Genomic DNA, 21,377 nt, shown 5'->3' with positions numbered 1-21,377 from the left:
GCTGCGCAGGCGCCGGGCACGGGGGGCGGTGCCGCACCGCGGAGCGGCGGCACGCACGACGCACAACATGTCATCCGCAGGGCCGTAAAATGGCCGCCCCCACAGCCGTGCGGGGTGGTGGTGCCATCCGGATCCGGGCAGCTGGACGCAGCCGTCTTCTCTGCGTCCCGAGGGGCGGCTGTGGCTTTAAGGCTGGCTCGGGGCCGCTTGGGGAGTTGTTGGGGTTGCGGCTTGTCCCAGCTCCCGGCTGAGGCAGCCGGTACTTCGCAGCGCGCTCGGCGGCGACCGCAGTGGGGCTCGGACCCGCTGCAGGCCCGGCCGGGTGGGTGGCTCCGCAGCACGCACACTGAGCGGCGTTCTCTCCTGTTTCGGGGTTTTAATGGCTGTTGTACGTGTTTGTTTGTTAAGATACTCGTGTTTGTGGTCTGATAGCCGCTACGCATTTGGCTCTGCGTACCGTGTGTAATCTGCCTGCTGCCCGCTAACTCCGTCAGGGCGCCTCGCGACGTTCGGCTGGTATCGCCTCCGTAGCACAGTGAGGGCTGCTCGGGGTCGGGGCTGTGGCGGTTCCTGCAGAGCAGCGGTTCTCTACGTGTTTGCCAGCTGGGTGTTCTCCTGGGTAACGCCCTGCTGCTGCCCTCCTGCCCGAGGAGAACTGCTTAGGCTGTCAGGGCATTGGGTGAGCTATGCTTCTCTAGGAGGGTGGGAGCGACGTGTGGCGATGTGATGTTTTCTAATGCATGTTGTTCTATGGAGACGGATAAAGATGTGGTGAGGCTTGAATGCTTGTTGTCGAATGCCTGGTGGCAGTTTTCGATGGCTACTGCTTTGACTTCCACGTCACTGATTGCAATACAGGCAGGAGAAAAGCGGTAGTAATAGTAATGGTAAGATGCTCCTCTTTATAACTAAACTAAGACAGTGTTTAGAGAAAGAGGCTTCCTTACTCTAGCTAGTGTGTTTAAGCAAGTACGTATTTCTTGATCTGAGCTGTCTTTATCAGTTAACTGTTTTTTTTATTTTTATTCTTGATTTTTTTTTAACTGAACAAATGTCAGAAGTGTTTTATTGGGCATATATCAGTATATGGGGGAAAAAACAACAGATCAGCTGACCCCTTTTTGATTTGGATTGGTTTGTATGGCTGTACTTCTATTTTGTGTATCTAAAGGGTGATTCTGGTAAGCAAAGTAAATGAGCTGTTGCAGTTGATGCTTCCTTTGGAGATCCCTTTTAAGGTCGTTTTCATTAATGTTACTTAGACTTGCAACAAAGTAAGTATTAAGAGTGTATTCTATCAGCCTTTCATTCCCTGTTCATTCCACTTATAACTGACAGCCTGTTTTTACCAGTCTGGCTGAACTACTAATATAGGATATAGAGGCTTGACTTGTTTTCCGTGCAACGTTAAGAAATAGAAATATATCTTCTCAAAAAACATTTCTTAATGAAATAAATTCAACGTTACTACAGTTTTTACTTGGAATTTTGTAGTTAAAATCAGGGTGACATGGAAGGCGTATGCATATGTGACTGCTTTATTCTATTTTTGTAACAGCTGTAACTTTCAAGAGTTTCCAGTTCCGAACTCCTCACAAGCTATAGCTTAACGTGAAGAATAGGACAAAAAGGTGATAATGATCTAATAACACGACTTGCATGGAAAGAAAGCAACTGCAGTTCCTTGGGAGGGCTCCAGACTGCCGGCTTGTGGTGGGTGTAACAGCAGTGCTGTAGTGCTTGTCTAAGGCTGCAGATTAAAGTACGCATAAAGCACACAGTGAGGTGTAAATGTGCAGAAAAAAAGATAATCTGTTGACAAAGTGGCTATTAGAAAAGTCTGTGCAAGGCATCTTTGACAGTAAATAACTAAAATTCTTCTTTAAACCTCGGAGTATTTTGCTGCCCTGGTTTATTGTGTAAGTTCTTCTGTTTCAGGTATTGTGAATAAATGCCTTTATTTGCACTTTGGACAACCTGACATGAATTAGAATTGATCTGATAATAAATGAATATCTGAACTTCATTTCTCAGTCCTTGGAGTAAACTGCAGAATACCTAGCTTCCCATTCTGTTTTTGCGGACTGCTGTAAATCAAAGAGAGCATGCTCCCAAAGAAGCTGCATGGATTCTCCAGAGAATGAGTGTTACAAGTTCAGAAAACAAGGAAATTCCACTGCAGTAACCGTAAGTAGCTCTTTGTCATTGTCAATACAAGGGAGGCCGTAATAAAAGGCTAAAGTTGTTTGGCAACTACAATACAGCTTAATGTCCACTTCTACTATGACAGAACATGAATATTCCTTAAATGTATCTGTTTCTCTGTCAATATCCTGTTAGAAGTTATGAGACGATTGTAGAGATTCAGTTGCTGCAGATGAAGCTTGTGTTCTGTGGTCCCAGTGTCTCTCCAGCCTCTGAGCTATTCTTGAGGTTTTTCATCCATGATAGTAATGATAACATTAATAGTGCAATCATAAATTGATGCACTTTACTACTGGAGACGCTTTATCAATATGCCAGCGTTGAGCCATAACCATTTTGTTGCCATTACCTTGTTTTAGCAGAATTTATCTCTAAAATTGCTCTGATAAGCTCATTTATATCCAAATCACTCAAACCTTTAATTTCATCATAAACATATCAGTGATGCATTTTTTCCATATGAAATCATTAAGACAAAACCATATTAAATCACGGTTATAAAGTTGAGCGCAAATAATTGCTGCGTTCTGTGTGCACAGGGATAAAGCAATTGTTTTATTTAGTATATGTGTGTGTATATATTTGTGTGTGTATATATATATATATGTATATATATATATATATACACAATATTTTTTTTTCTTTTTTTTTTTTTTTTTTGACGGGGAGGGCTATAGTATAGACTACATTCTCTTCCAGGACTCTATATTATAGACAGTGGTGACTCAAAATCAGAACTTTCAGATAAAGATCAGTAATACTAAATTCAAAAGTCCAATTTAGTTTCACAAGGGTATGGTTTCTAAGAACACATAAGAGAGTGCTCATATATTTAGCATACGTACTCCATTAACTTCATCAGTGCTTGTTGGTTTTGGTGGTGTTGTTTTGTTGTTTTTTTGGGGGGGTGGGGGGGAGGTGGAGCAGGGGAGGTTGCATCTTAAGATTATCTTTAATATGAAGCCATATTGTATACCAGATCTAATTTATGTATATGTGAGTTTGGAAGATCTCTATGAGTAATGGAGAGATGCATCAGGCATTGGCCCAAGGTAGCCAGCTCTGAGACAGGGCAAAGAAAATGTTCGTTACTGCTTGTTTGCTATCTGATACATATAAGTATCGGATTTCTCTGAACACAATGTGTCTTTCTTTAATTTTTTTTTTTTCTTTCCTGAAACTATGAGCTACATCTGGTTTTCATGTTTATTAGTGTTTGCATGTATGTCATGTTTTGAGTCATGATCGACTTTTTTGTTTCATTGTTTGTTTTTGGTTTTTTTTTTTTTCCCCTGGATTTCATTGTTGCCTTGCTTTGTAGCCCCTCTCCACATAAGAGAGGAGGCAGGACTTTAATTCTGAATGAGCCCATCTATTTTGGGATTACTTCAGCAGTAAATGACTAGGGATTCTCACAGCAAGGCTTTCTCCACTGCATACCATCTTAATCATCTGCAGACCAGGTTTGTCTTCCAGAGAGAATGAGGAAGAGGTTGTAAACTAATTAAGACTAGATTTGTCTCATTGCTGATAGAGGTTTTGATTTAATTATATGAGAGCTGAAGTATTAACTCAGTGTAAACACTGGATTCTTTCTTCACCTTTGTGAGTGACCTAACTTGAAAGAATGCTCAAAATTTGTGTTTTGCTACATGTTGAGAGTTTTGATACTGACAGAAAGAAGTTAGAAACAAAGCATCAAAAATGATGTTTGGTTGAGTGATACATTGTGTCAAGTCTATGTTTGCAGAGCAGTCCTTGGTTTGTTGTTTTTTTCCTTCTCTGTTGCTGCTTTTTGATATACATTTGCTTAAATTATGCTCATCTTGTAGTGCAGTGATGTAGTTCAGGGGGCTGAAGAGTAAATCTTTCATCTGTTTATGAAGGGTTATTAGGATGGTAGTTTTCCATTTGGCAGGGATAGCTTCCCAAAAAGACTTTTGCAGGTAAAGTTACTGTACAGAATATATTGAAGGTGCCAAACAGTAAACACCAGGAATTGAATAATTAATGCTGAAGAGGCAATGACAGGAGAGATGCAGTAATATTATTTCCTTGTATAGGGTTCAGTCTACTCTTTTGTAAATAGTAGTAGTATTATACATGAGTGCAAAGAACTTTGTTCAAAAGATTGGGATTTCTATGTGTTTGTGTTTTTTATGTAATCAGCTTTAAAAAGCAACATAGCTTTCAGTATTTCTTCTCCCTGTTCTGCTTCTCAGTCATACCTCAAAACAATCCTGAAATTTCAGCAGTGTGGTTGATGTGAGTTCTATGGCGATCTGCCCTGATTCACAAAGGATGCATGTGTTGTATCCTCTTCATTGAGCGTGTTGCTGTTCCACTATTTAGACAACCTACAAATAAGCAAATGGGTAATCCTTGTGCTTTTGGTGCAGCATTTTGTGAAAATAGAAATTACTCAGATTTATTTTTTGTGGAGTATAATATACATAAGTTTTAACATATATCTTAATACTGATTTTTGTTTATTATTTTTTTTCCCCTCCCATCTTTGCAGTGTCTACAGGAGTGAGTTCCAGACCTGTCTTCCTTCCATCATTCAAAGGTTATGAGCACATTTTGCAGAGAGTCTTATAACTGCAAAATCCCAAAGGTATGTGGTGTTAAAGGAGTCAAGACAGCAGAAGGATAAAGAAGGAAGCAAGTAGGTTTCCCTGTCAATTGTGCCTCTCCAAGAACTGTTTAAGATATTGTTCTGGTTGCATGTGACAACCTAGAAACCCCTTCTTGCTGTAGGTGATTCCAAGCTGTAGTTCATCCAAATGCTTAAATGGAAATAAGGTAAGGGCCTTTGCATAGCAGCAGCTGTACAGCCTAAAGACTACTCTGTCAGACAGTCTTTAAGTATTATCTGTAGATAACATTCCACAGGACTGCTTAGCAGATCCAAGTCATAGAGCTATTAGCAAACAGTGATGTAGCTTGAGTTCTGTTGGAGCTAAGATGATAAAAGGGCTCAGTCTTTATCAGTACTGTAAGAGGCACTGACAGAGAGTGCAGTCTGTTTTGAAACTCATTTCAGAGAAGGCTTTTCTTTTGGATCACCTTGAACTGTTCTGGAGAAATAAAGGTTCTCCTTATCAATTTTATAGATAACCACTTTCTTTCCAAGGAAGAGGAGAATGATGCATATAGAATGTAAGTTAGTGAGGCCAAAAGAAACAAACAAGTTTGTTTCTGTAGAAGTTAGTGAACACAGATGAACACCTATATTATTTCATCTTAACTCACCCTTTGTCAAATCACGTCCAGAGTCTTTGGGATCAGAGGAATTAAAGGGAAAAGACATGTTTCTTCTTAGCCAAAGAACAAAAAAGATATTTACTAATCCTCTAAAAGGCTCAAGACTTTTCTTCCATATTTAAAACTAAAAGGTTCATCCTTTTTGGAATTGTCATCTAGGGCTTTTGGTGATAAATCCCACTCAATCTTGTATGAAACAGAAATACGTCTTTCTGCCAAAGTATTGATGATACTTAGCAGATGGATCAGCGATACATAGGAATCATGTATTTGTCTTTCAGTTAAATAGTTCCGAAAGATCAGCTAACAGAGATGCAGGGAAACTAAATCACTTCATAGACTGAGGGTAAATGTAGGTTTATACAGCTGTTGCTGTAACGTGTCTTGTAATAGGGTTGAGCATCCTATCTGCAGTGTATGCTATCCAGGCTTCTGAGGTCTGGAAGCAGCCTTTCTTTTGACAACAGCTGGCCCTGCATGGTCATGTTCTTTGAGTAATTTGTCAGTGCCACAACTGATGAGGTAAGTGAAATGGAAAAGAATGTCCCTGCAGGCTGTGAGGAGCCATAGTAATGTTGTATATTACTAGACAGTATTCCAGGGAGAATATTAATTATGTATTGGTGTGTGTGAAGAAGTAAACCATACAGTGGGGAAGCCAGGCTTTGGAAATTTTATATGGATGGTTTGGTTTGCAGAATTATTCAGAGCTCTAGGAAGCCTTAGAAAGGTTAAGCAGAATTGTTGTGATAGGATGAAGACCCACACGTATGTTATGGCAGTCCAAAATCTATATTTGAAGATTCTTGTAGGTTCTAAATAACACATGGTGTGCAATCTGACTATTTTAGCAGCCTGCTGTTCATGCAGGGAAAGGAATAATAGAGTCAAGTTCTGTCCAGTAAAGAATAACACCACTGCCAAAATTTTAAGTGCAGCAGCAAGCTTGAGTTGGTCTCTCTTAATCTGGAACAAAGATGTTACTCTGCAGGTGATATATTTGAGCAACATAGCAACATCTCAAAACTTGATTCTGCAAGGGAAGAGGATGCTAAGGCAGATGAACAGCCTTTATGTGATTCGTTCATCTTGAAATATTTCTCTTGAGAATTTGTTAACTAGCACAGGTGGAAGCTGGTAAGCAGGAGACGTTCCATCTGTGAAAATCTTTCTTGCAGAGTGAGTCAGCAGTGGCAACTTGAATCAAAACCTGATACTGCTAAGCAGGGGTGTGGAGATTGTAATGGAGTGGGACTAAAACCACACACTCACTGAGCTACTGCCAAAAAAAGGCTGTGAGGGTATTGCTGCCCTCTGAGCCTTTATCTTTTTGCTTGAAATTAAAAGTTGTTTCCTCCTTTTCCAAAAATGGAGTGAATACTATTTCGAGGCACTACATATCACTAGTGAGATGGAGCAGGCAAGGAAACAAATCTTTGAGATTATAGAAGTATGTGCTCAGGACTTGTCAAATATACCAGATAATACTGTGCATTGTTGCATTTTGAAAGAATATGAGCTAACCTACTGGTATTTAACAGTGAGGATCCTGATCTGGTAGGCTATAATGTCAGTGAGAGAGGGTTTCTGTAAGGCCTGTTAGGATCTTTGTGCTGTTAATATGAAGCCGTGTAACAAGATTATGTGCATTCTGTGTTAGAGCCTAGATGGTCTATAGGAGAAGTCTTCATACCTCACTCATTCCTTAGGGTAATTGAGAGTATCAAGAGCAGTGGTGAACCCTACCTGTAAGTTATTAATTTGAGGTGGAGTTACCATCTTCAGCACAGGCACCAGAAAATGAAGCTCAGCAGTCCTTTAAAACTCTGCAGAGATTCTGAGGATCCTGGAAGCCTTTTTGTATTATGCTGAAGTAGATTAGAAGCCTCTCATTTCAGATTTGTTATGAGATCGGGTCCTGGCACTGTAACACATCATTCTAATCGATTCAGGCTGTGGTATAAGTCCTTGGTCAATAGGTCATGGGAATCAATGATGCCGCTTCTATAATGAAATGTTTTTGGAAGTACTGCTTCCTGGTTTTATCAGCATGAAGTTTCAGACATGACACCTTATGGTTACCAAACATGCCCTGTGTACAGGACAGAGAGCTGGAAGACGAATCTCAGGAGAGTCACATAAACAGAGAGACTACTGGAGAATAAAGCATAAGATCAGACAGCAAAAAGATAGTTAAATGAAACAAATACATATATGGAACACTGTCTTATTGAAGGGATGTGCAGCTATGGAATGCTGTAATGTACCTGGCAGAAGAAAGAAACGGGAAGAGTGCCAGACTGACTTGTACATCAGATGTGGGAAGAGTATGGATGCCATCAAGCTCTGTGGAAAGCTTGTCTCCAGTTGTAAAGCATTTGTACAGCTGCAGGACAGATACACATATGGATTATCACTTAAAAGATGAAAAAAAGATGTTTTCTATCATAGATGGAGTTTTATTATACTTATTATTAGCTTCTTGACAGTATTTATCATTTCTAGTCATTTTTACAACTGGGCCGTGTGCTAACATATACGATTTAGAGCACTGCTTCCTATTTACAATTGCAGGCTCAATTCCAGTGCAGCTTCATTCATTTCAATGATGTGCTGTAAAATTTCTGAGACTGATGGTATGAGTGGCCATGTAAACGATATAACCAGAGAGCAGTTCCTTAGAAGCAATACACAACCAGATGACCTATACAGCTTACCCAGTCTTTGTGCTTTTGGGGTTTTGTTTGTTTGTTTTTGGTTTTTTTTGTTTGTTTGTTTGTTTCTGTTTAATTGAGAAATTGATGTTACTGGGCCAGTTTGATCCTAAAAATTTCAAGTGTTGGCTGCTGTAAGCTCCTGCTTTGCTAAAGATCGGCCCAGTGGATGGTGCTTGGTAAGGGAAAATGAGTTGGAAACTACTGATGCTGTCTATTGTACAGAATTTCCTGAAATAAGTGACTTAAGCTCTCTGGACCTTGATTGACTTTCCACAACTAAGTAATGAGAGGTGTATCTTTTTCTGGTCGTCTAGGCACAGATTCACCCTTTCACTAACTGCTGCTGGGGCAGGCAAACAGCAGTGATAGAAACAGGGTGAGAAAGAGTTGGGAGGTTATTCTTAAGGAGGCATTCAGTGATGGTTGCTACAGAGGGGCAGCAAAGACCATACCCACTCTTTGCTGCTTTCCTTCCTACTGCACACAGGACCTGTTTTGTGTGATGGGCAAACACAAGTGCTAGTCCTGGGCCTGGCTGGCTCAAAAGGGGTTCTTTGAGTGTGTGGGTGCAGCTGTCCTGTGGACACCCACAGCAAAATCCTTCACATCTTCAATAGGGCTATGATGACTCACCTAAAAAGGATACATAATAACAAAGGGCAACCTTTGCAGGGAATGCTACAGATGACACAACCGTGTTTGACCAAAATGCAAGGTTGTTATGGTTACCCAAAAGCACAAGTATGACCCAGAGACCCCGTGAGAGCAAACTGAAACGAATTTTCTAAGCTCGAGCTTGAACTTTGCCCAAAGAAATAATAAATACCGATTACTCGTAGTTTGGAGACCTGGTTTTGCAGCCCTGACCTCCGCCCTGCTTCTCCCTCCTTTCTCCGATTGCTGCCGTGTAAATGTCCCTGCGCTGAGGTACTTTAATGCGCGCTGAGGCGCTCGGTGCCGCCAGCTCGAATCCTGCCCGCAGCTCCGGGCCGCGCCTCGCCGACCCGTTCCCGGAGGCGCAGCGTTGCCGCTTCCCGCCCCGCGCTGCCCGGTGCCTCCGCCAGGCCCCGCGCCGCGCTCCGCCATGGAGGGGCGGGGACGGGGGGAGCGGCGGCGCAGGCCCCGCCCGGCGGCAGCAGCGGCGGCGGCAGCGGCGGGGCTGGGCGGTGCCTGGCGCCCTCACGTCCCTTCCCTCTCCCTCCCCCCCCGTCGGCGCAGCGCTGTGGTGAAGCCGCATTGTTTGTGCCGAGGGGGGAGGGGAGCTGCCGAGCCCGGGGAGCCGAGCGCCGAGCCCGCAGCCGGACCGCGACCTGCGCCGTGCTTCACGAATGCGCTGTGCTCGGTGGCGGCAGCAGCCCCGTACCCAGCGCCGGGTACCCGCCGCCGCGGGCAGCGCGGCCCCTTCAGCGCCCGCTCGCCCGCCCGCGGCCGCCGGACGCGGGAGCAGGCGGCAGCAGCGCCGGCGGGACCGCCGCCATTAGACCGGCCGCAGCGTCGGGCGCAGAGGCGGAGCGGGAGGTCTGTCAGCCGCGCTCCGCGGCTCCCACAACGTGAGTGAAGCCGGGCGGGCGGCGTGGCTGCCGAGCCGGCCGGTCGGTCCGGAGGCTGGGGAGGAAAGGGGAGGAAGGGCGGCGGGGCCGGGCCCGGCGCAGAGGGACGGCGCGGAGGGCGAGCGGCCGTGGGCGAGGCGGCGCGGGGGGAAGCGGAGCGCGGCGCTCTGGGGGAGGCGCCGCTGGAGCTGTTTTGTCAGCCGCCATATTGTGGGCCGAGTATTTTCGCGGAGGGGAGGGAGGCGACTGTTGGGAAGGGCTGAGATGATGGGCCCGGGCAGGAACCATCCTCGCGGGGGCCGGGAGGGGGGAACGCTGGGGCCGGGTAGGAACCATCGGGCGCGGAGGGGTGTGTGTGCGTTGCGGGCTCTCTGGGCGTGGGCAGGAAGTGCTCGCGCAGGAGCCGGCGGGGGCGGGCCGGGGGCGGCCCCGCGCGGTGCGGCCGTGGGGGCTGCCGGGCCGGGCAGCGGCTGTGACGGGACGGCAGGGGGGATGCGAGGGGCTCCCAGCCCGCTCTGCCTTCCCCGGGCAGAGCCGAGCCGCCGCGAACGCTAATTCTTTGTGTTCCCCTGAGGGCAGTGCTCCTGCCCCGCCGCTTCGCCGTGGGTGTTGTCTTCCCCGTATGCTGTAAGCGGTGTCTGCCTATCCGGCCTCATTGTCTGGGACTAAAGAGCATTCCTGTGTCTTTCTCTTTATAATGCTCTGCATGAAAGTGTCCATTGAGAATGGCATTCCCTTTTCCTTTGAGCGGGGTGTGCGGGGACCCGAGGCAATTGGTTTGAAGAGGAGGAAGGTAACTGGGACAAAAGTTGTGATAGGAATTTGATCAGAAGCGCTTGCCGTTGTACCTTTCCTGTTGGCTTTAGCTCTCCTGCTCCTTAATAAAAAGTACCTTAGCCTCCTACCATGCGTTCTGCACAAACAGCTATCTGTGCGCATTCTTGTTGGTGAGGGAGAAGTGTCAGTGGTGCCTCTCTGCCCAGGCAGCTGATGCAGTGCTGAGAGGGGAGCTGCAAACTTTCCTGTTTGATCTCTGTTGTTCTGAGAGGCTGAAAAGTGCTAACAGGAATCACCTCCTTTTGCTGAAGGTGCGATGTCGGTATAGAATGGAGCTGATGTCATAGTCGAGTGGTCTTCATTCCTGACAGCCTGCGGGATGGTGGAGAGGGAAGAAAGGTGTCTGCTAATTAGCAAGGAAAAGCAAAGCAATTGCTAATCGTGAATTCTATATGCAGAAATGCAGTCTTTCTCCAGAATATTCATAGGACACTTGCAAGTATTCTTTTCTCTGGGAAGGATGAAAGATAAAAAGCTGACACTTCTTTGGCTTTTGGGACATTGAAGTTATTCATGCTTAAGTTTTAAGGAAAGCAAGCCAGATTAGTACCAATTCCAATTCTGTGTTTGCTCTTTTAAGGTTTGTATGGTATCCATTCTCCCAGCAAATTATCATTTTGCTTTGTGATTTCGCATTATTTATAGATGAATGTTACAAGAAAGATGCTTAGATGATGGCTCAATCATTTTTTTAGCATCCTGATTCATACAGTTTGACATTTATGACAATTATCCTGAGCAAGAATGTGCTTTAAAATATTTTCTTCCTGTTCTTGTTGCCTTCTTGCAGCCATGCTTAAGAATTTTAGGAAGAGAGGCAGAGAGAGCTTGGACATCGAGCTTTCCACTCCTCCCCCATCTCTCTTAATTCTGGGCTAGGCTTGATAATTAAATGTGGGCACATATGCACAGTTTTTCATTTCTGAAGGCTACTTTCCATCTCTCCCTCAGTAATTAGTTCAAAACTGCCCTTATGGACGTCTTGGCTGGTTGTGTGTCTGTTCGTGGTTGTAGGGAGAGATACTCTAAAAGAAAACACAGACCTTTACATAGGACAAAATTGAAGTTAAATGTGAGGTAAACGTAATTAAAATGATCTGGTGCTTGGTTGGTTTTTGTTGGTTAAATGCAAAACAAGTACCAAAATATACCATAAAATGCAACCACACTGACATGAGTGGGTTGTTATACATTTACACATCAGTGTGTTTGAGCTAAAAAATCTTCATTTATGCTCATAAACAAATGAGAATCACTGTGTTATCTTTTACCTCTGCATTACAACATCTGTTGGGAAACTGTGGAAACTAATTTCTAATTTCAGATGAATAAATTTGTCATTATTAAGTGTTTCTTTCACACTTGTTCGAAGAGCTGGTGGAATCTTTTTTTATTCATCTCTTGTTTATAAAGATGATCAGAAAAAATGTGATGATTAAGCACTGGCTTTTGAGCTTGTGCTGTAAAATTAATAAGAATTAAGAGATACCTACATAGAAATCAGATGTGTGAGTAAGATACTTAACTCAAACATGAATAACAGGGATAGTGTAGATTCATTTTTTAATTCTCTTAGTGGGAAGAGAAGATTTGTTTGTGAGAGCAGATAGATAAGACTCTCTAAAGGGCTACTTTAAATGCTATCTGCCTACATTATCTCGCCCTCCATTAAAAGAAGTTAAAGAAGACTTGTTGAAAGTGGCATCATAGACTGACCAAAAAAAAAAGTCACTATTCTGTGTGTCAACCATTCCGATCTTTGCTGTTTTCTTCGTGAAGTAATTATACTGCTCTGACAATAGTCGTGCTTTGAGCTCTTTTGACATGTTAATGTGAGTAGAATTATTTTAACTGAAAAAAGGCATGAAGTGCACAATTTCTGATTGATGAGGATTTAAATGGTGAGGCTGTAATAATAGATTAAGCAGTTTGTTACAGATCAAGTTCGTTTTATTAGTGATTTATCAAGGAGAGAAAAGGAGAAAGATAGAAGAGGCTTGTAGGCTTGACATGAATGGTTCTATAATATTTTTCAATCTTGATAGAAAAAGAACTGTCTTAAAGGGTTTAAGCATGGAAGCTCTCAGTTATATTTTGTAATCAAATTGAGTTCCCATCCTAGTTATGGTGCTTCATAGGGAGGGGAAAAGCTAGGTTTTTTTATGATATGGTATTTGTAACAGAGGCTGACCTTGTTGCAGTAGGTGTATTGAAACTAGAAAGTTATGTAAATTTCATTTTATAAAGAGCTTGGATTTGGATTGAAAGACTGGAAGTTATTTACCTACTCTTTTTGCTATGAGGAAAGCTATGAGAATGGGTTGAGGGATGAGGGCGTGTGTGTGTGTACATGCACACTCAGCTTCTCATTTTGCATGTTTTCAGTATAAATCAAATCTACTTTACAAGTTGAGCATTTCCTAACTGCGGTCCTATTTCATATTTTCATTATGAGTTGAATTCTGTTCTTGTCATTCTGTGTATATCACTATATTTGAAAGTTCTGACACTGAATGGGATTCAGCCTGCTAATGTGGGAGTTAGATAAAAGAATAAAACACTGTTAATAACTTTCTGAATATGGAGATATAATTCTTAAAAACAGAAACAGTTTCTGTGGATATGTAGTTAGGTAAAGAACTATACACTAAGTATTTCTAACTTCAGCATAGGAAGTTCTGCATGAATGTGTGGAAGAACTTCTTTACAGTGAGGGTGACGGAGCACTGGAACAGGCTGCCCAGGGAGCTGTTGGAGTCTCCTTCTCTGGAGATATTCAAGACCCTCCTGGACGCCTACCTGTGCGACGTAGTGTAGGGAACCTGCTTTGGCAGGGGGGTTGGACTCGATGATCTCTAGAGGTCCCTTCCAACCCCCACAATTCTGTGATTCTGTGATTTTTTTAAAAAAAGCTTTGTCAACCTTGGAGGTATGAATGTTTTTCTAACTCTAAGTATGGGGGTAATAAAGGAATCGTTAATATGATTTTAAAATTGCATGGAATAAAGTTGTGGGGAAAACTTACTCTTCTTCCAGGATTATGTCAGTTCTTCTAGAGGTGAGACCTAGAGGAAAAAGATTTCAGGCTGTTGAAGAGAACTGCACATACTCAGCAAATGGAAATACTGTATTAAACATTTTCCTACAATGTAACAGTTATCATTTTTGTCTGAGCCTTTCTTATTATTTCCCTATAGATGTTAAAGTTAGCTCTTCTGAAGCATTTTTATGTTATGGACTGTGTAAGCACAGCTATACTTAGATAAGCTAGGGTTGTTGTTTTAATTTTCTTTTGGAAAAGGTTGGATAGGTAGTTTGGGGCCATAGAACTGAAGTTGCTTCTTACTGTAATGAAACTAATCTTCTTATATAAATTTTCAGAGATCATAATTTTAACTGTTGCTCTCATTTTAGGGAAACATTACCAAATGAGGAGGAAAGGAAGATGTCATCGAGTATCGGCAACAAGGCATTCTTCTTCCCCATGCAGTATTAAGCACTCCCCCACACGAGAAACCTTGACTTACGCTCAAGCTCAAAGAATGGTTGAAATAGAAATTGAAGGTCGCCTACATAGGATCAGTATCTTTGATCCTTTAGAGATTATATTAGAAGATGATCTTACAGCCCAGGAAATGAGTGAATGCAACAGCAATAAAGAAAATAGTGAAAGACCCCCAGTTTGTCTAAGAAGCAAACGGCATAAAAATAACAAAGTGAAAAAGAAAAATGAAGCTCTTCCGAGCTCACATGGCATACCTGCTACAACAGCTCCTCTTCCAGAACCAAAAGTACGGATTGTTGAATACAGTCCTCCTTCAGCTCCTCGGAGACCTCCGGTTTATTATAAGTTCATTGAAAAGTCAGCGGAAGAACTTGATAATGAAGTCGAGTATGACATGGATGAGGAAGATTATGCGTGGTTAGAAATAATTAATGAAAAACGGAAAAGTGATGGAGTGTCAGTTGTTTCCCAAAACATGTTTGAATTCCTTATGGATAGGTTTGAGAAAGAGTCTTATTGTGAGAACCAAAAACAGGGTGATCATCAGTCTTTAATAGATGAAGATGCAGTGTGTTGTATATGCATGGATGGTGAATGTCAGAACAGCAATGTAATCCTGTTTTGTGATATGTGTAATTTAGCAGTACATCAGGAATGCTATGGGGTGCCATATATACCTGAGGGCCAGTGGCTCTGCAGACACTGTCTGCAGTCCCGTTCTCGGCCTGTAGACTGTGTGCTGTGCCCAAACAAGGGAGGTGCCTTTAAAAAGACTGATGATGATCGTTGGGGACATGTTGTGTGTGCTTTGTGGATTCCAGAGGTTGGATTTGCCAATACAGTTTTTATTGAGCCAATTGATGGTGTCAGGAACATTCCCCCAGCCCGATGGAAGTTAACGTGCTACCTCTGTAAACAGAAAGGTGTTGGTGCCTGCATCCAGTGCCACAAAGCAAACTGCTATACTGCATTCCATGTGACATGTGCTCAAAAGGCTGGTCTGTATATGAAAATGGAACCCGTGAAAGAACTGACCGGCAGTGGGACAACATTCTCTGTAAAAAAGACTGCCTATTGTGATGTACATACTCCACCAGGTTGCATACGGAGACCTCTAAATATTTATGGAGAAGCTGAAATCAAAAACGGTGTTTGTAGAAAGGAGGGATCAGTCAGAACTGCTAGGTCTACATCAAAAGTCAGAAAAAAGACAAAAAAAGCCAAGAAAACAGTTGTTGAACCCTGTACAGTTATGCCAACTGTATCTGCTCCTTATATTCCCCCCCAGAGGTAAGCAAACCATCCAAGTGAGAGAAACCTTTACTTAATTTATCTGTTTAATTTTAAGCCAATGCTTTTAGATGGAGGCTTAGAAGTTTTTGTCCGTTTCTTCTGTCTTTGGCAAAGATCATGCTCAGGAGAGTAATGTAAATTCTGTATGTTGCACTTCATTGACAGTGTGTTAAAAATGCTGTAGCTTCTTTAGAGGAATTAGGAAAAGGTCTGAGGTCTGCCTTGTTTTCAGAAACTCCCTTTTTTTTTCTTTTTTTTTTTTTTTTTACTTTGTCAGACCACATCATTTTGTGTGCTCTGTTGTCTGCTGTTCTTTTGAAAATTAGCTTCAGAATTCAAAATAGCTGATGTACTTGACCTTTATTTAAAAAAAACAAGCTCAAAGTTAACCGTGTTTATAAGCTGGTAATCAAACTTCTTTTCCTATCTTGAGAACTCCAAAATGAAGATTAGATTTGCATGTATAGGATATTAATAATGTTTTTATCTTACCTAACTTAAATATAAGCATGTACTGTATGATCTGTGCAGGTACAAAAGGTCTTCCAAGAGGTATTTTCCTTGTGGTACAAAATAATTTCTCAGGATATTTTTCCTATATCTTCATTAATGTTTCACAAATGCAATAGCATTTATGAAGACTTGGGTGAATTTGTTACCTCTCATACTTTAGGTAATGCAGTCTTACTTGTGTAACTCAACATGAATGTGCTCTCCCATAGAATTATGCTGGCATATCTGTAGTCCCATAACTTTAGTACAGTTTCTCTTGAACAAAAACTAATGTGTGTGCAAAAGAGTTTTAACACCACGTTTGCTTACGAATTTATCCTTTGTAAGAACTTCTGCTGATTCTTTTATTAGCGTATTGAAGTTTTCACAGAAGCTGTTACTTCAGTGCAAAATGTAAACATCAGAGCTGAGGATGCCCTTTACATCTAACATGCCATATTTTTATATTTTAGCAGTGATGATCAGTGGGCTGGCAGATGGCTCTAGATCTGGTGAGGCTAGTGAAGCGATGCTTGAATGAAAAAGCAGGAATGTTTTAAAGTCTGTTTTCATATGTAATTAACGGAATTGGAACAGAATGTTGCTTTTTGAATGCTTTTTATTTCAGGAGTTAAAGATTTTTGGAATGAATTTTGATTAAATTAGCTACACTGTAGTTCAAAAGAGCAGCGTTATCTCACTTCAGATTTCTTTCACCTAAACTGAGTTATAATTCATTTCAGTAGTGGAAATATATGTTTATGGGATTTGAGCAATGGAATAAAGCTCTGGGTTAGAAAAACAGGGTTTTAGCTCTGCTGAGCATTTCAGACATAATATACTGTGCTGAGAAGCATTAAATTGGACTGTTGGGACTAAAACCAAGTTTGTCTTTATTATTTGTTTTGCTTCCAGCATCTACAGCAGCAGTATATTTGTTTACCCCTTGAATTAAATTCTTACTGAATTTAATAACCGTACATTAAAAAGTTTCTCTGTAGAGGCACAAGTTCCATGTACAGGTTAATCGTGTACAAGGCTCTTAAGATGCTATAAATAAACAATGCTTTTTGAAAGCTGGCTACCAAGTATCAGGTGGTGGACATTTGAAAACCAGTTAAATTGGTCTAAACTGTGTTTGGAGATGAGAGTTTTCCTGTAATAAGGACTACTAATGTATGTAGGTACTCACTGACTAATTTTGTCAGCCTTTAGCCTCCTGTGCGATGTTTACAGACATCATCAGGTGATTGCACTGTTCTGTGTCGTGGCTCACTTGGCAAAATTGTATTATTTTTGTTAAGTGATGCACCAATGAAAGGCTTAAGTTGGTAGTTAGCAGCAAATAATGTTATACGAACTAATACTGTTGTCCATGGGAGAAAGCTTATAAAAACAACTTACCTGAATGAAGATCATCCTGATTGATTTTTATTTTGTGTCTTCTTGCCAACAGAAAGAACTTGGACTAAATGAGAGTTGAGAACTGGAATGTGTGTTCCTAGTTGTAGCTTTGGCAATTCTACCCACAGATGACTTTTGTTAAAGTCAGACCCTGACACTGAAGGGATGCCATCATCAGAATTTTTTTTAAGTGTTTTTAGTTTCCAGGAGCAGATATATAAAGACTGTTGATTTCTTTCTACTGAGAGATTCCATGTATGCTCAGGTTCATGTTACTGTATACATGGATTGGGATAACACATTCAAATGATACTTTATATCAGAAATGTAAAACAAAACAAAAACAAACAAAAACACAAAAACTTAAAGGTTTCAACTTTGTTATAAATGTATTGTCTTCATGCAAGAAGATTCTTAAATATTCTTTTTGATAAGGATGCATTTAGTCCTGGAAAACTAATATCTGAATTGAAAGCAAAACAGAAATGGGCACATTAAAAGGTGAATTTTATTTTCCTTTCCCAACTCTCAGTTGTCCAATTTTTTATTCTTTTGTTGTTGTTGTCTAGAAAAGCTGTGTTTTTGATGTGGAGTTAATTACACACCTATATACTAGTAACAAATTATGTGAAGTGTTTTGTATCTGTCTTCATTTAAATTGTGCCTTTAATCTGTTCTTAAGTATGTGAATTGTTTTTTCTTTCCTTGGAGTTGGAATGTGATTTACCTTCCCAGAAAACTTTAAGAAGAGCAATTATTCACCTCCAGAGAAGAAAAAATAGGCTCCAGCTTTAAACACTGGTGCTATTTTATTTTATTTTATTTTATTTTATTTTATTTTATTTTATTTATTTTATTTTATTTTATTTTATTTTTTATTTTCTTCCCCTAAAAAAATGAAATGAACCTTATTCTTTCCATCTGTGAGGACTGAGGAACGCCTGGGGAGCTGTTTGGTTTTGGTTTACTTTCTTCATCATTAATACCTAGACTACACGTGTTCATGGCTGGTTCTTTAGAGATAGTAGTTGCAGTAGTACACAAATGCTAATTTGAACACAACTGCTTGGAGAAACTCCTTGTCATTTATGTTTAGTTCAACGTAGTAGGGATATATTTTGTTTCCTTATCTGTGTAGTGAATGTGTGTAAAAACCTGAACATTTTACTATCACCATTTTAGTAATTCTGTTCTCTGAAATACCTCTGTTTGTTTTAAGATACGTTAAAAATAATGTTGTAAAAAAGTATCATCATTTCTACACAGTTTTTTGTAACTTGTGAATTTCTGTATCTAATTCTCTGTTCCTTAGATTCTGCTGTGAGTGGCTTTGAGACCTGTATTCTTTCCAGTTACCATTGTTTCTTAGCAAATGTTATGCTTGAAACTGTTTACAATTATGTAGGTAGTATCATGCCTTGGTTATTTGTGATCTAATTATATGGCCTTTCAGACTGTCATCTGTGAACTGCTGAGCGCAATATCAGAAGGTGTTGAATGTCAATAACAGGAGATGAATGCTTGTTTCCCACTCACTTTTTATTTCTGGGCATCCATTTCTCATCTTGTACCTCAGCTTTTCAGGATGTCTGTATAAGTGTCCACTTCCAGAGATACAGTGTGTCATGTTAGAGCATTGAGGTGAATTCATTGCTTGCTTCTTAGTAAGTTGCTTAGTGCTTGGAGTAAACCACTGGGAAATTTTCTGGGTGGATGTGCATCTGGCCTTCCTGGGTATATAAGTGTTCTTTAGTCAGAGATTCTACTCAATTCTTCTTTAAATATGAAGTATTGAATTGTTGATTATGCTGTACAGACAGTACTTGACTCACTGACACAGTAGTTAGAGTTCAGGCCTCCTGCGGCCACCAGCTGATCTGTCTGGAAGTAGTGGTAGGTGGATTTTGCACTGAATATGTGCAGGGCTCAAGCTTCACTGATGATATACGGTGGTTGAATTTCACATAGTTAGATAAGAGTCTTTTTTCTAATTAAGTATGGGAACTGTTTTCTTACATTTCAGGTCTAAAACTTCGAAGGTAGGAAATTTTGACTTCTACAGTTGAGTTGACAATCTAAGACTTCCTTCATATTTGTTTGAGTTACCATGTACTGGCTCTGTACTCCTTTTCTTGTGAATTGTTCCTTCTGTTGTTGGCTATCATCATCCTTTTTAATAGCTGCTTTACCCTGTGAATTAGTTTTTCACAGCAAACATTACAGTTTTTCTCTTATTCTTGAGTGCTTGATTCTATAGCACAAATAACATCATTTTGGTGTAATCTTTTGATCTTGTGTTGTTAAAGAGACGTCTAAGATGTGATTTTTTTATGCAAAACAAAGTCAGTATTAGTATTTGTGTCCTTGAAAAAAATGTTGTATAACCAGGATTTTGTGGGCATATACTTGAGGGAAAGGTAAATAAAATACTTAATCTTCAGTAATTTGGAAACACATGCTGAGACCCTGTGTTATTTGCATCATTAAAATAACATTTATGCAGGTATTTTATTAAGGGGAATCAGACAGTTGGAAGTAAATAGATGCTTTTATTCTTAGTTTCTGTTTCAGCATGGTATATATGTAGTGCCTGAAATTAGGAAAGCATTTCAAATGCTGCACTTGCACAGGGAGCACAAGGTAAGGTCAAGAATCACTGCTTCAGTGATAAGGCATTAGACTTGCTTTTCATGTGTGTTGTCTGTGTTATACTGTTAAAAATTTTGTGAAAGTAGGGGAGTAGCAAGCAGATAACTGAGAGGTTATTGAAAATCTAAAGATATTTTCAGGTTTTTAGAAGCTAACATTTTTATGTTTCATATTATCTGAATTTTTGTTTGTCTGTTGTGATTAAAGAACATGTTGTTCCTGGTAGTAGAAATAGATTTCCATTGCTGTATATATCAATGTAGAATCAGTGAGGGTTTTTGCTGTTGTTTCATAATTTATACAGTAGGACTTCTTAATATAATGTTGTCATGGTATACAAGTCATAGGACTCTTCGTGGAGTCTAAAATGAAATATGGACCAGAAAAATAACTGAAGAGAGAGTGTTGATACACAGTGTAACCAGAAGAGAACATTAATGAAAGAGTTTGAGACACTATCACTTTGTACTCATGGACGTCGCTTCTTAATCGCATATGTGACATGAGAGCTTAGGGGCTTTAGTGCATTGGTTTTCTCTTCCTTCTAAGCATGGACAAGAGTAAAACATGTTACTTAAAATTCAACATTAGAAAAAGTATTGAGTAATACTTTAAAAGTCAGGTGTTGCAAAAAAATTGAAACCATATAAATCCAGATATCTTTAAATAATTTGTACTTGAGTATACATGTCTGTATATTTTCACACAGTGATGTGGAAATACTTTAATTATAGGAGAACATGATGTCACCTTATGGTTGTACCTAATAATTACATGGTGGAACCACCTAGGTGTAAAGCAGAAGGGGAAATATCAGCAGTTATTCACTTTGCTGATGATTTTTGTAGGACTGATTAACTTCAAAACATTTTCTGATACATGTAGAAATCATCTGTTGAAGTCAGCCTATGTTTTTGCTTCACTAAAGGTATAATTTTACCCAAACCAGAAAAAGAGTACAAGGGGGATCACTAGCTTTGTCTCAGTGCTATTTAAAGCCAACAGTAATGATAATGAAAGGTACTGTGGCTTTGGAGCTTTGTGTTCAAGCAGTTAATTTTGACTTTGGTTGCCTTGTTAGATGACAATTAGTACATGCATATAAGTAAATATGACTTTTTAATAGGTTGAAAAATAAGTTTTTCATTTAAAAAAAAAAAAAAAAGGTAACTTGTGTATCTGGCAATAATATTCGGATGTGACTGATTTCTGAGAGGCAACAATCCCTCCCCCTCCTCAAGGTGGAAAGGATGTATCATATTTAAACACTTTCTTTTGGCAAGGGCAATAGAGGAGCAAACTGTAGATATTACTTCCTTCTTTTATGTCTTTATTTCACATATGCAGAACAGTGAAGTTTAAAATAGAAATTAAAATATGTTAGATATTTTGTTCAGATGCGTGGTTGGCATCCTGTGATCCTCCAAGTGTTTGATTTACAGTTAGGAAGATTCAAAA

The 21,377-nt window shown here is 40.5% G+C and overlaps 1 protein-coding gene across 15 annotated transcripts in view; it reads left to right on the top strand.

Moving 5' to 3' along the window:
- The first annotated feature begins 30 nt into the window (after nucleotides 1–30).
- Nucleotides 31–21,377, top strand: part of BRD1 (bromodomain containing 1) — a 64,779-nt gene continuing 43,432 nt past the window's right edge. For 7 of the 15 annotated variants that reach the window (XM_085516317.1, XM_032442576.2, XM_085515812.1 and 4 more), the window contains exons 1-2: nucleotides 9,583–9,739; nucleotides 13,991–15,371. In XM_085516317.1, coding sequence (XP_085372443.1) covers nucleotides 14,005–15,371 — 1,367 coding nt within the window. In that variant the 5' untranslated portion in view covers nucleotides 9,583–9,739; nucleotides 13,991–14,004. Of the gene's footprint in view, nucleotides 680–2,034; nucleotides 2,188–4,726; nucleotides 4,874–9,582; nucleotides 9,740–10,158; nucleotides 10,367–10,457; nucleotides 10,533–11,043; nucleotides 11,157–13,990; nucleotides 15,372–21,377 lie in introns of those variants that run through there. The other 8 variants (XM_085515958.1, XM_085516091.1, XM_085516064.1 and 5 more) reach the window with 8 other exon arrangements.

Source organism: Coturnix japonica, chromosome 1, assembly GCF_054131305.1.
Source record: "Coturnix japonica strain WE chromosome 1, WE-NBRP24, whole genome shotgun sequence".
NCBI classification, from domain to species: Eukaryota; Metazoa; Chordata; class Aves; order Galliformes; family Phasianidae; genus Coturnix; species Coturnix japonica.
This window is presented reverse-complemented; position numbering and strand designations above follow the sequence as displayed.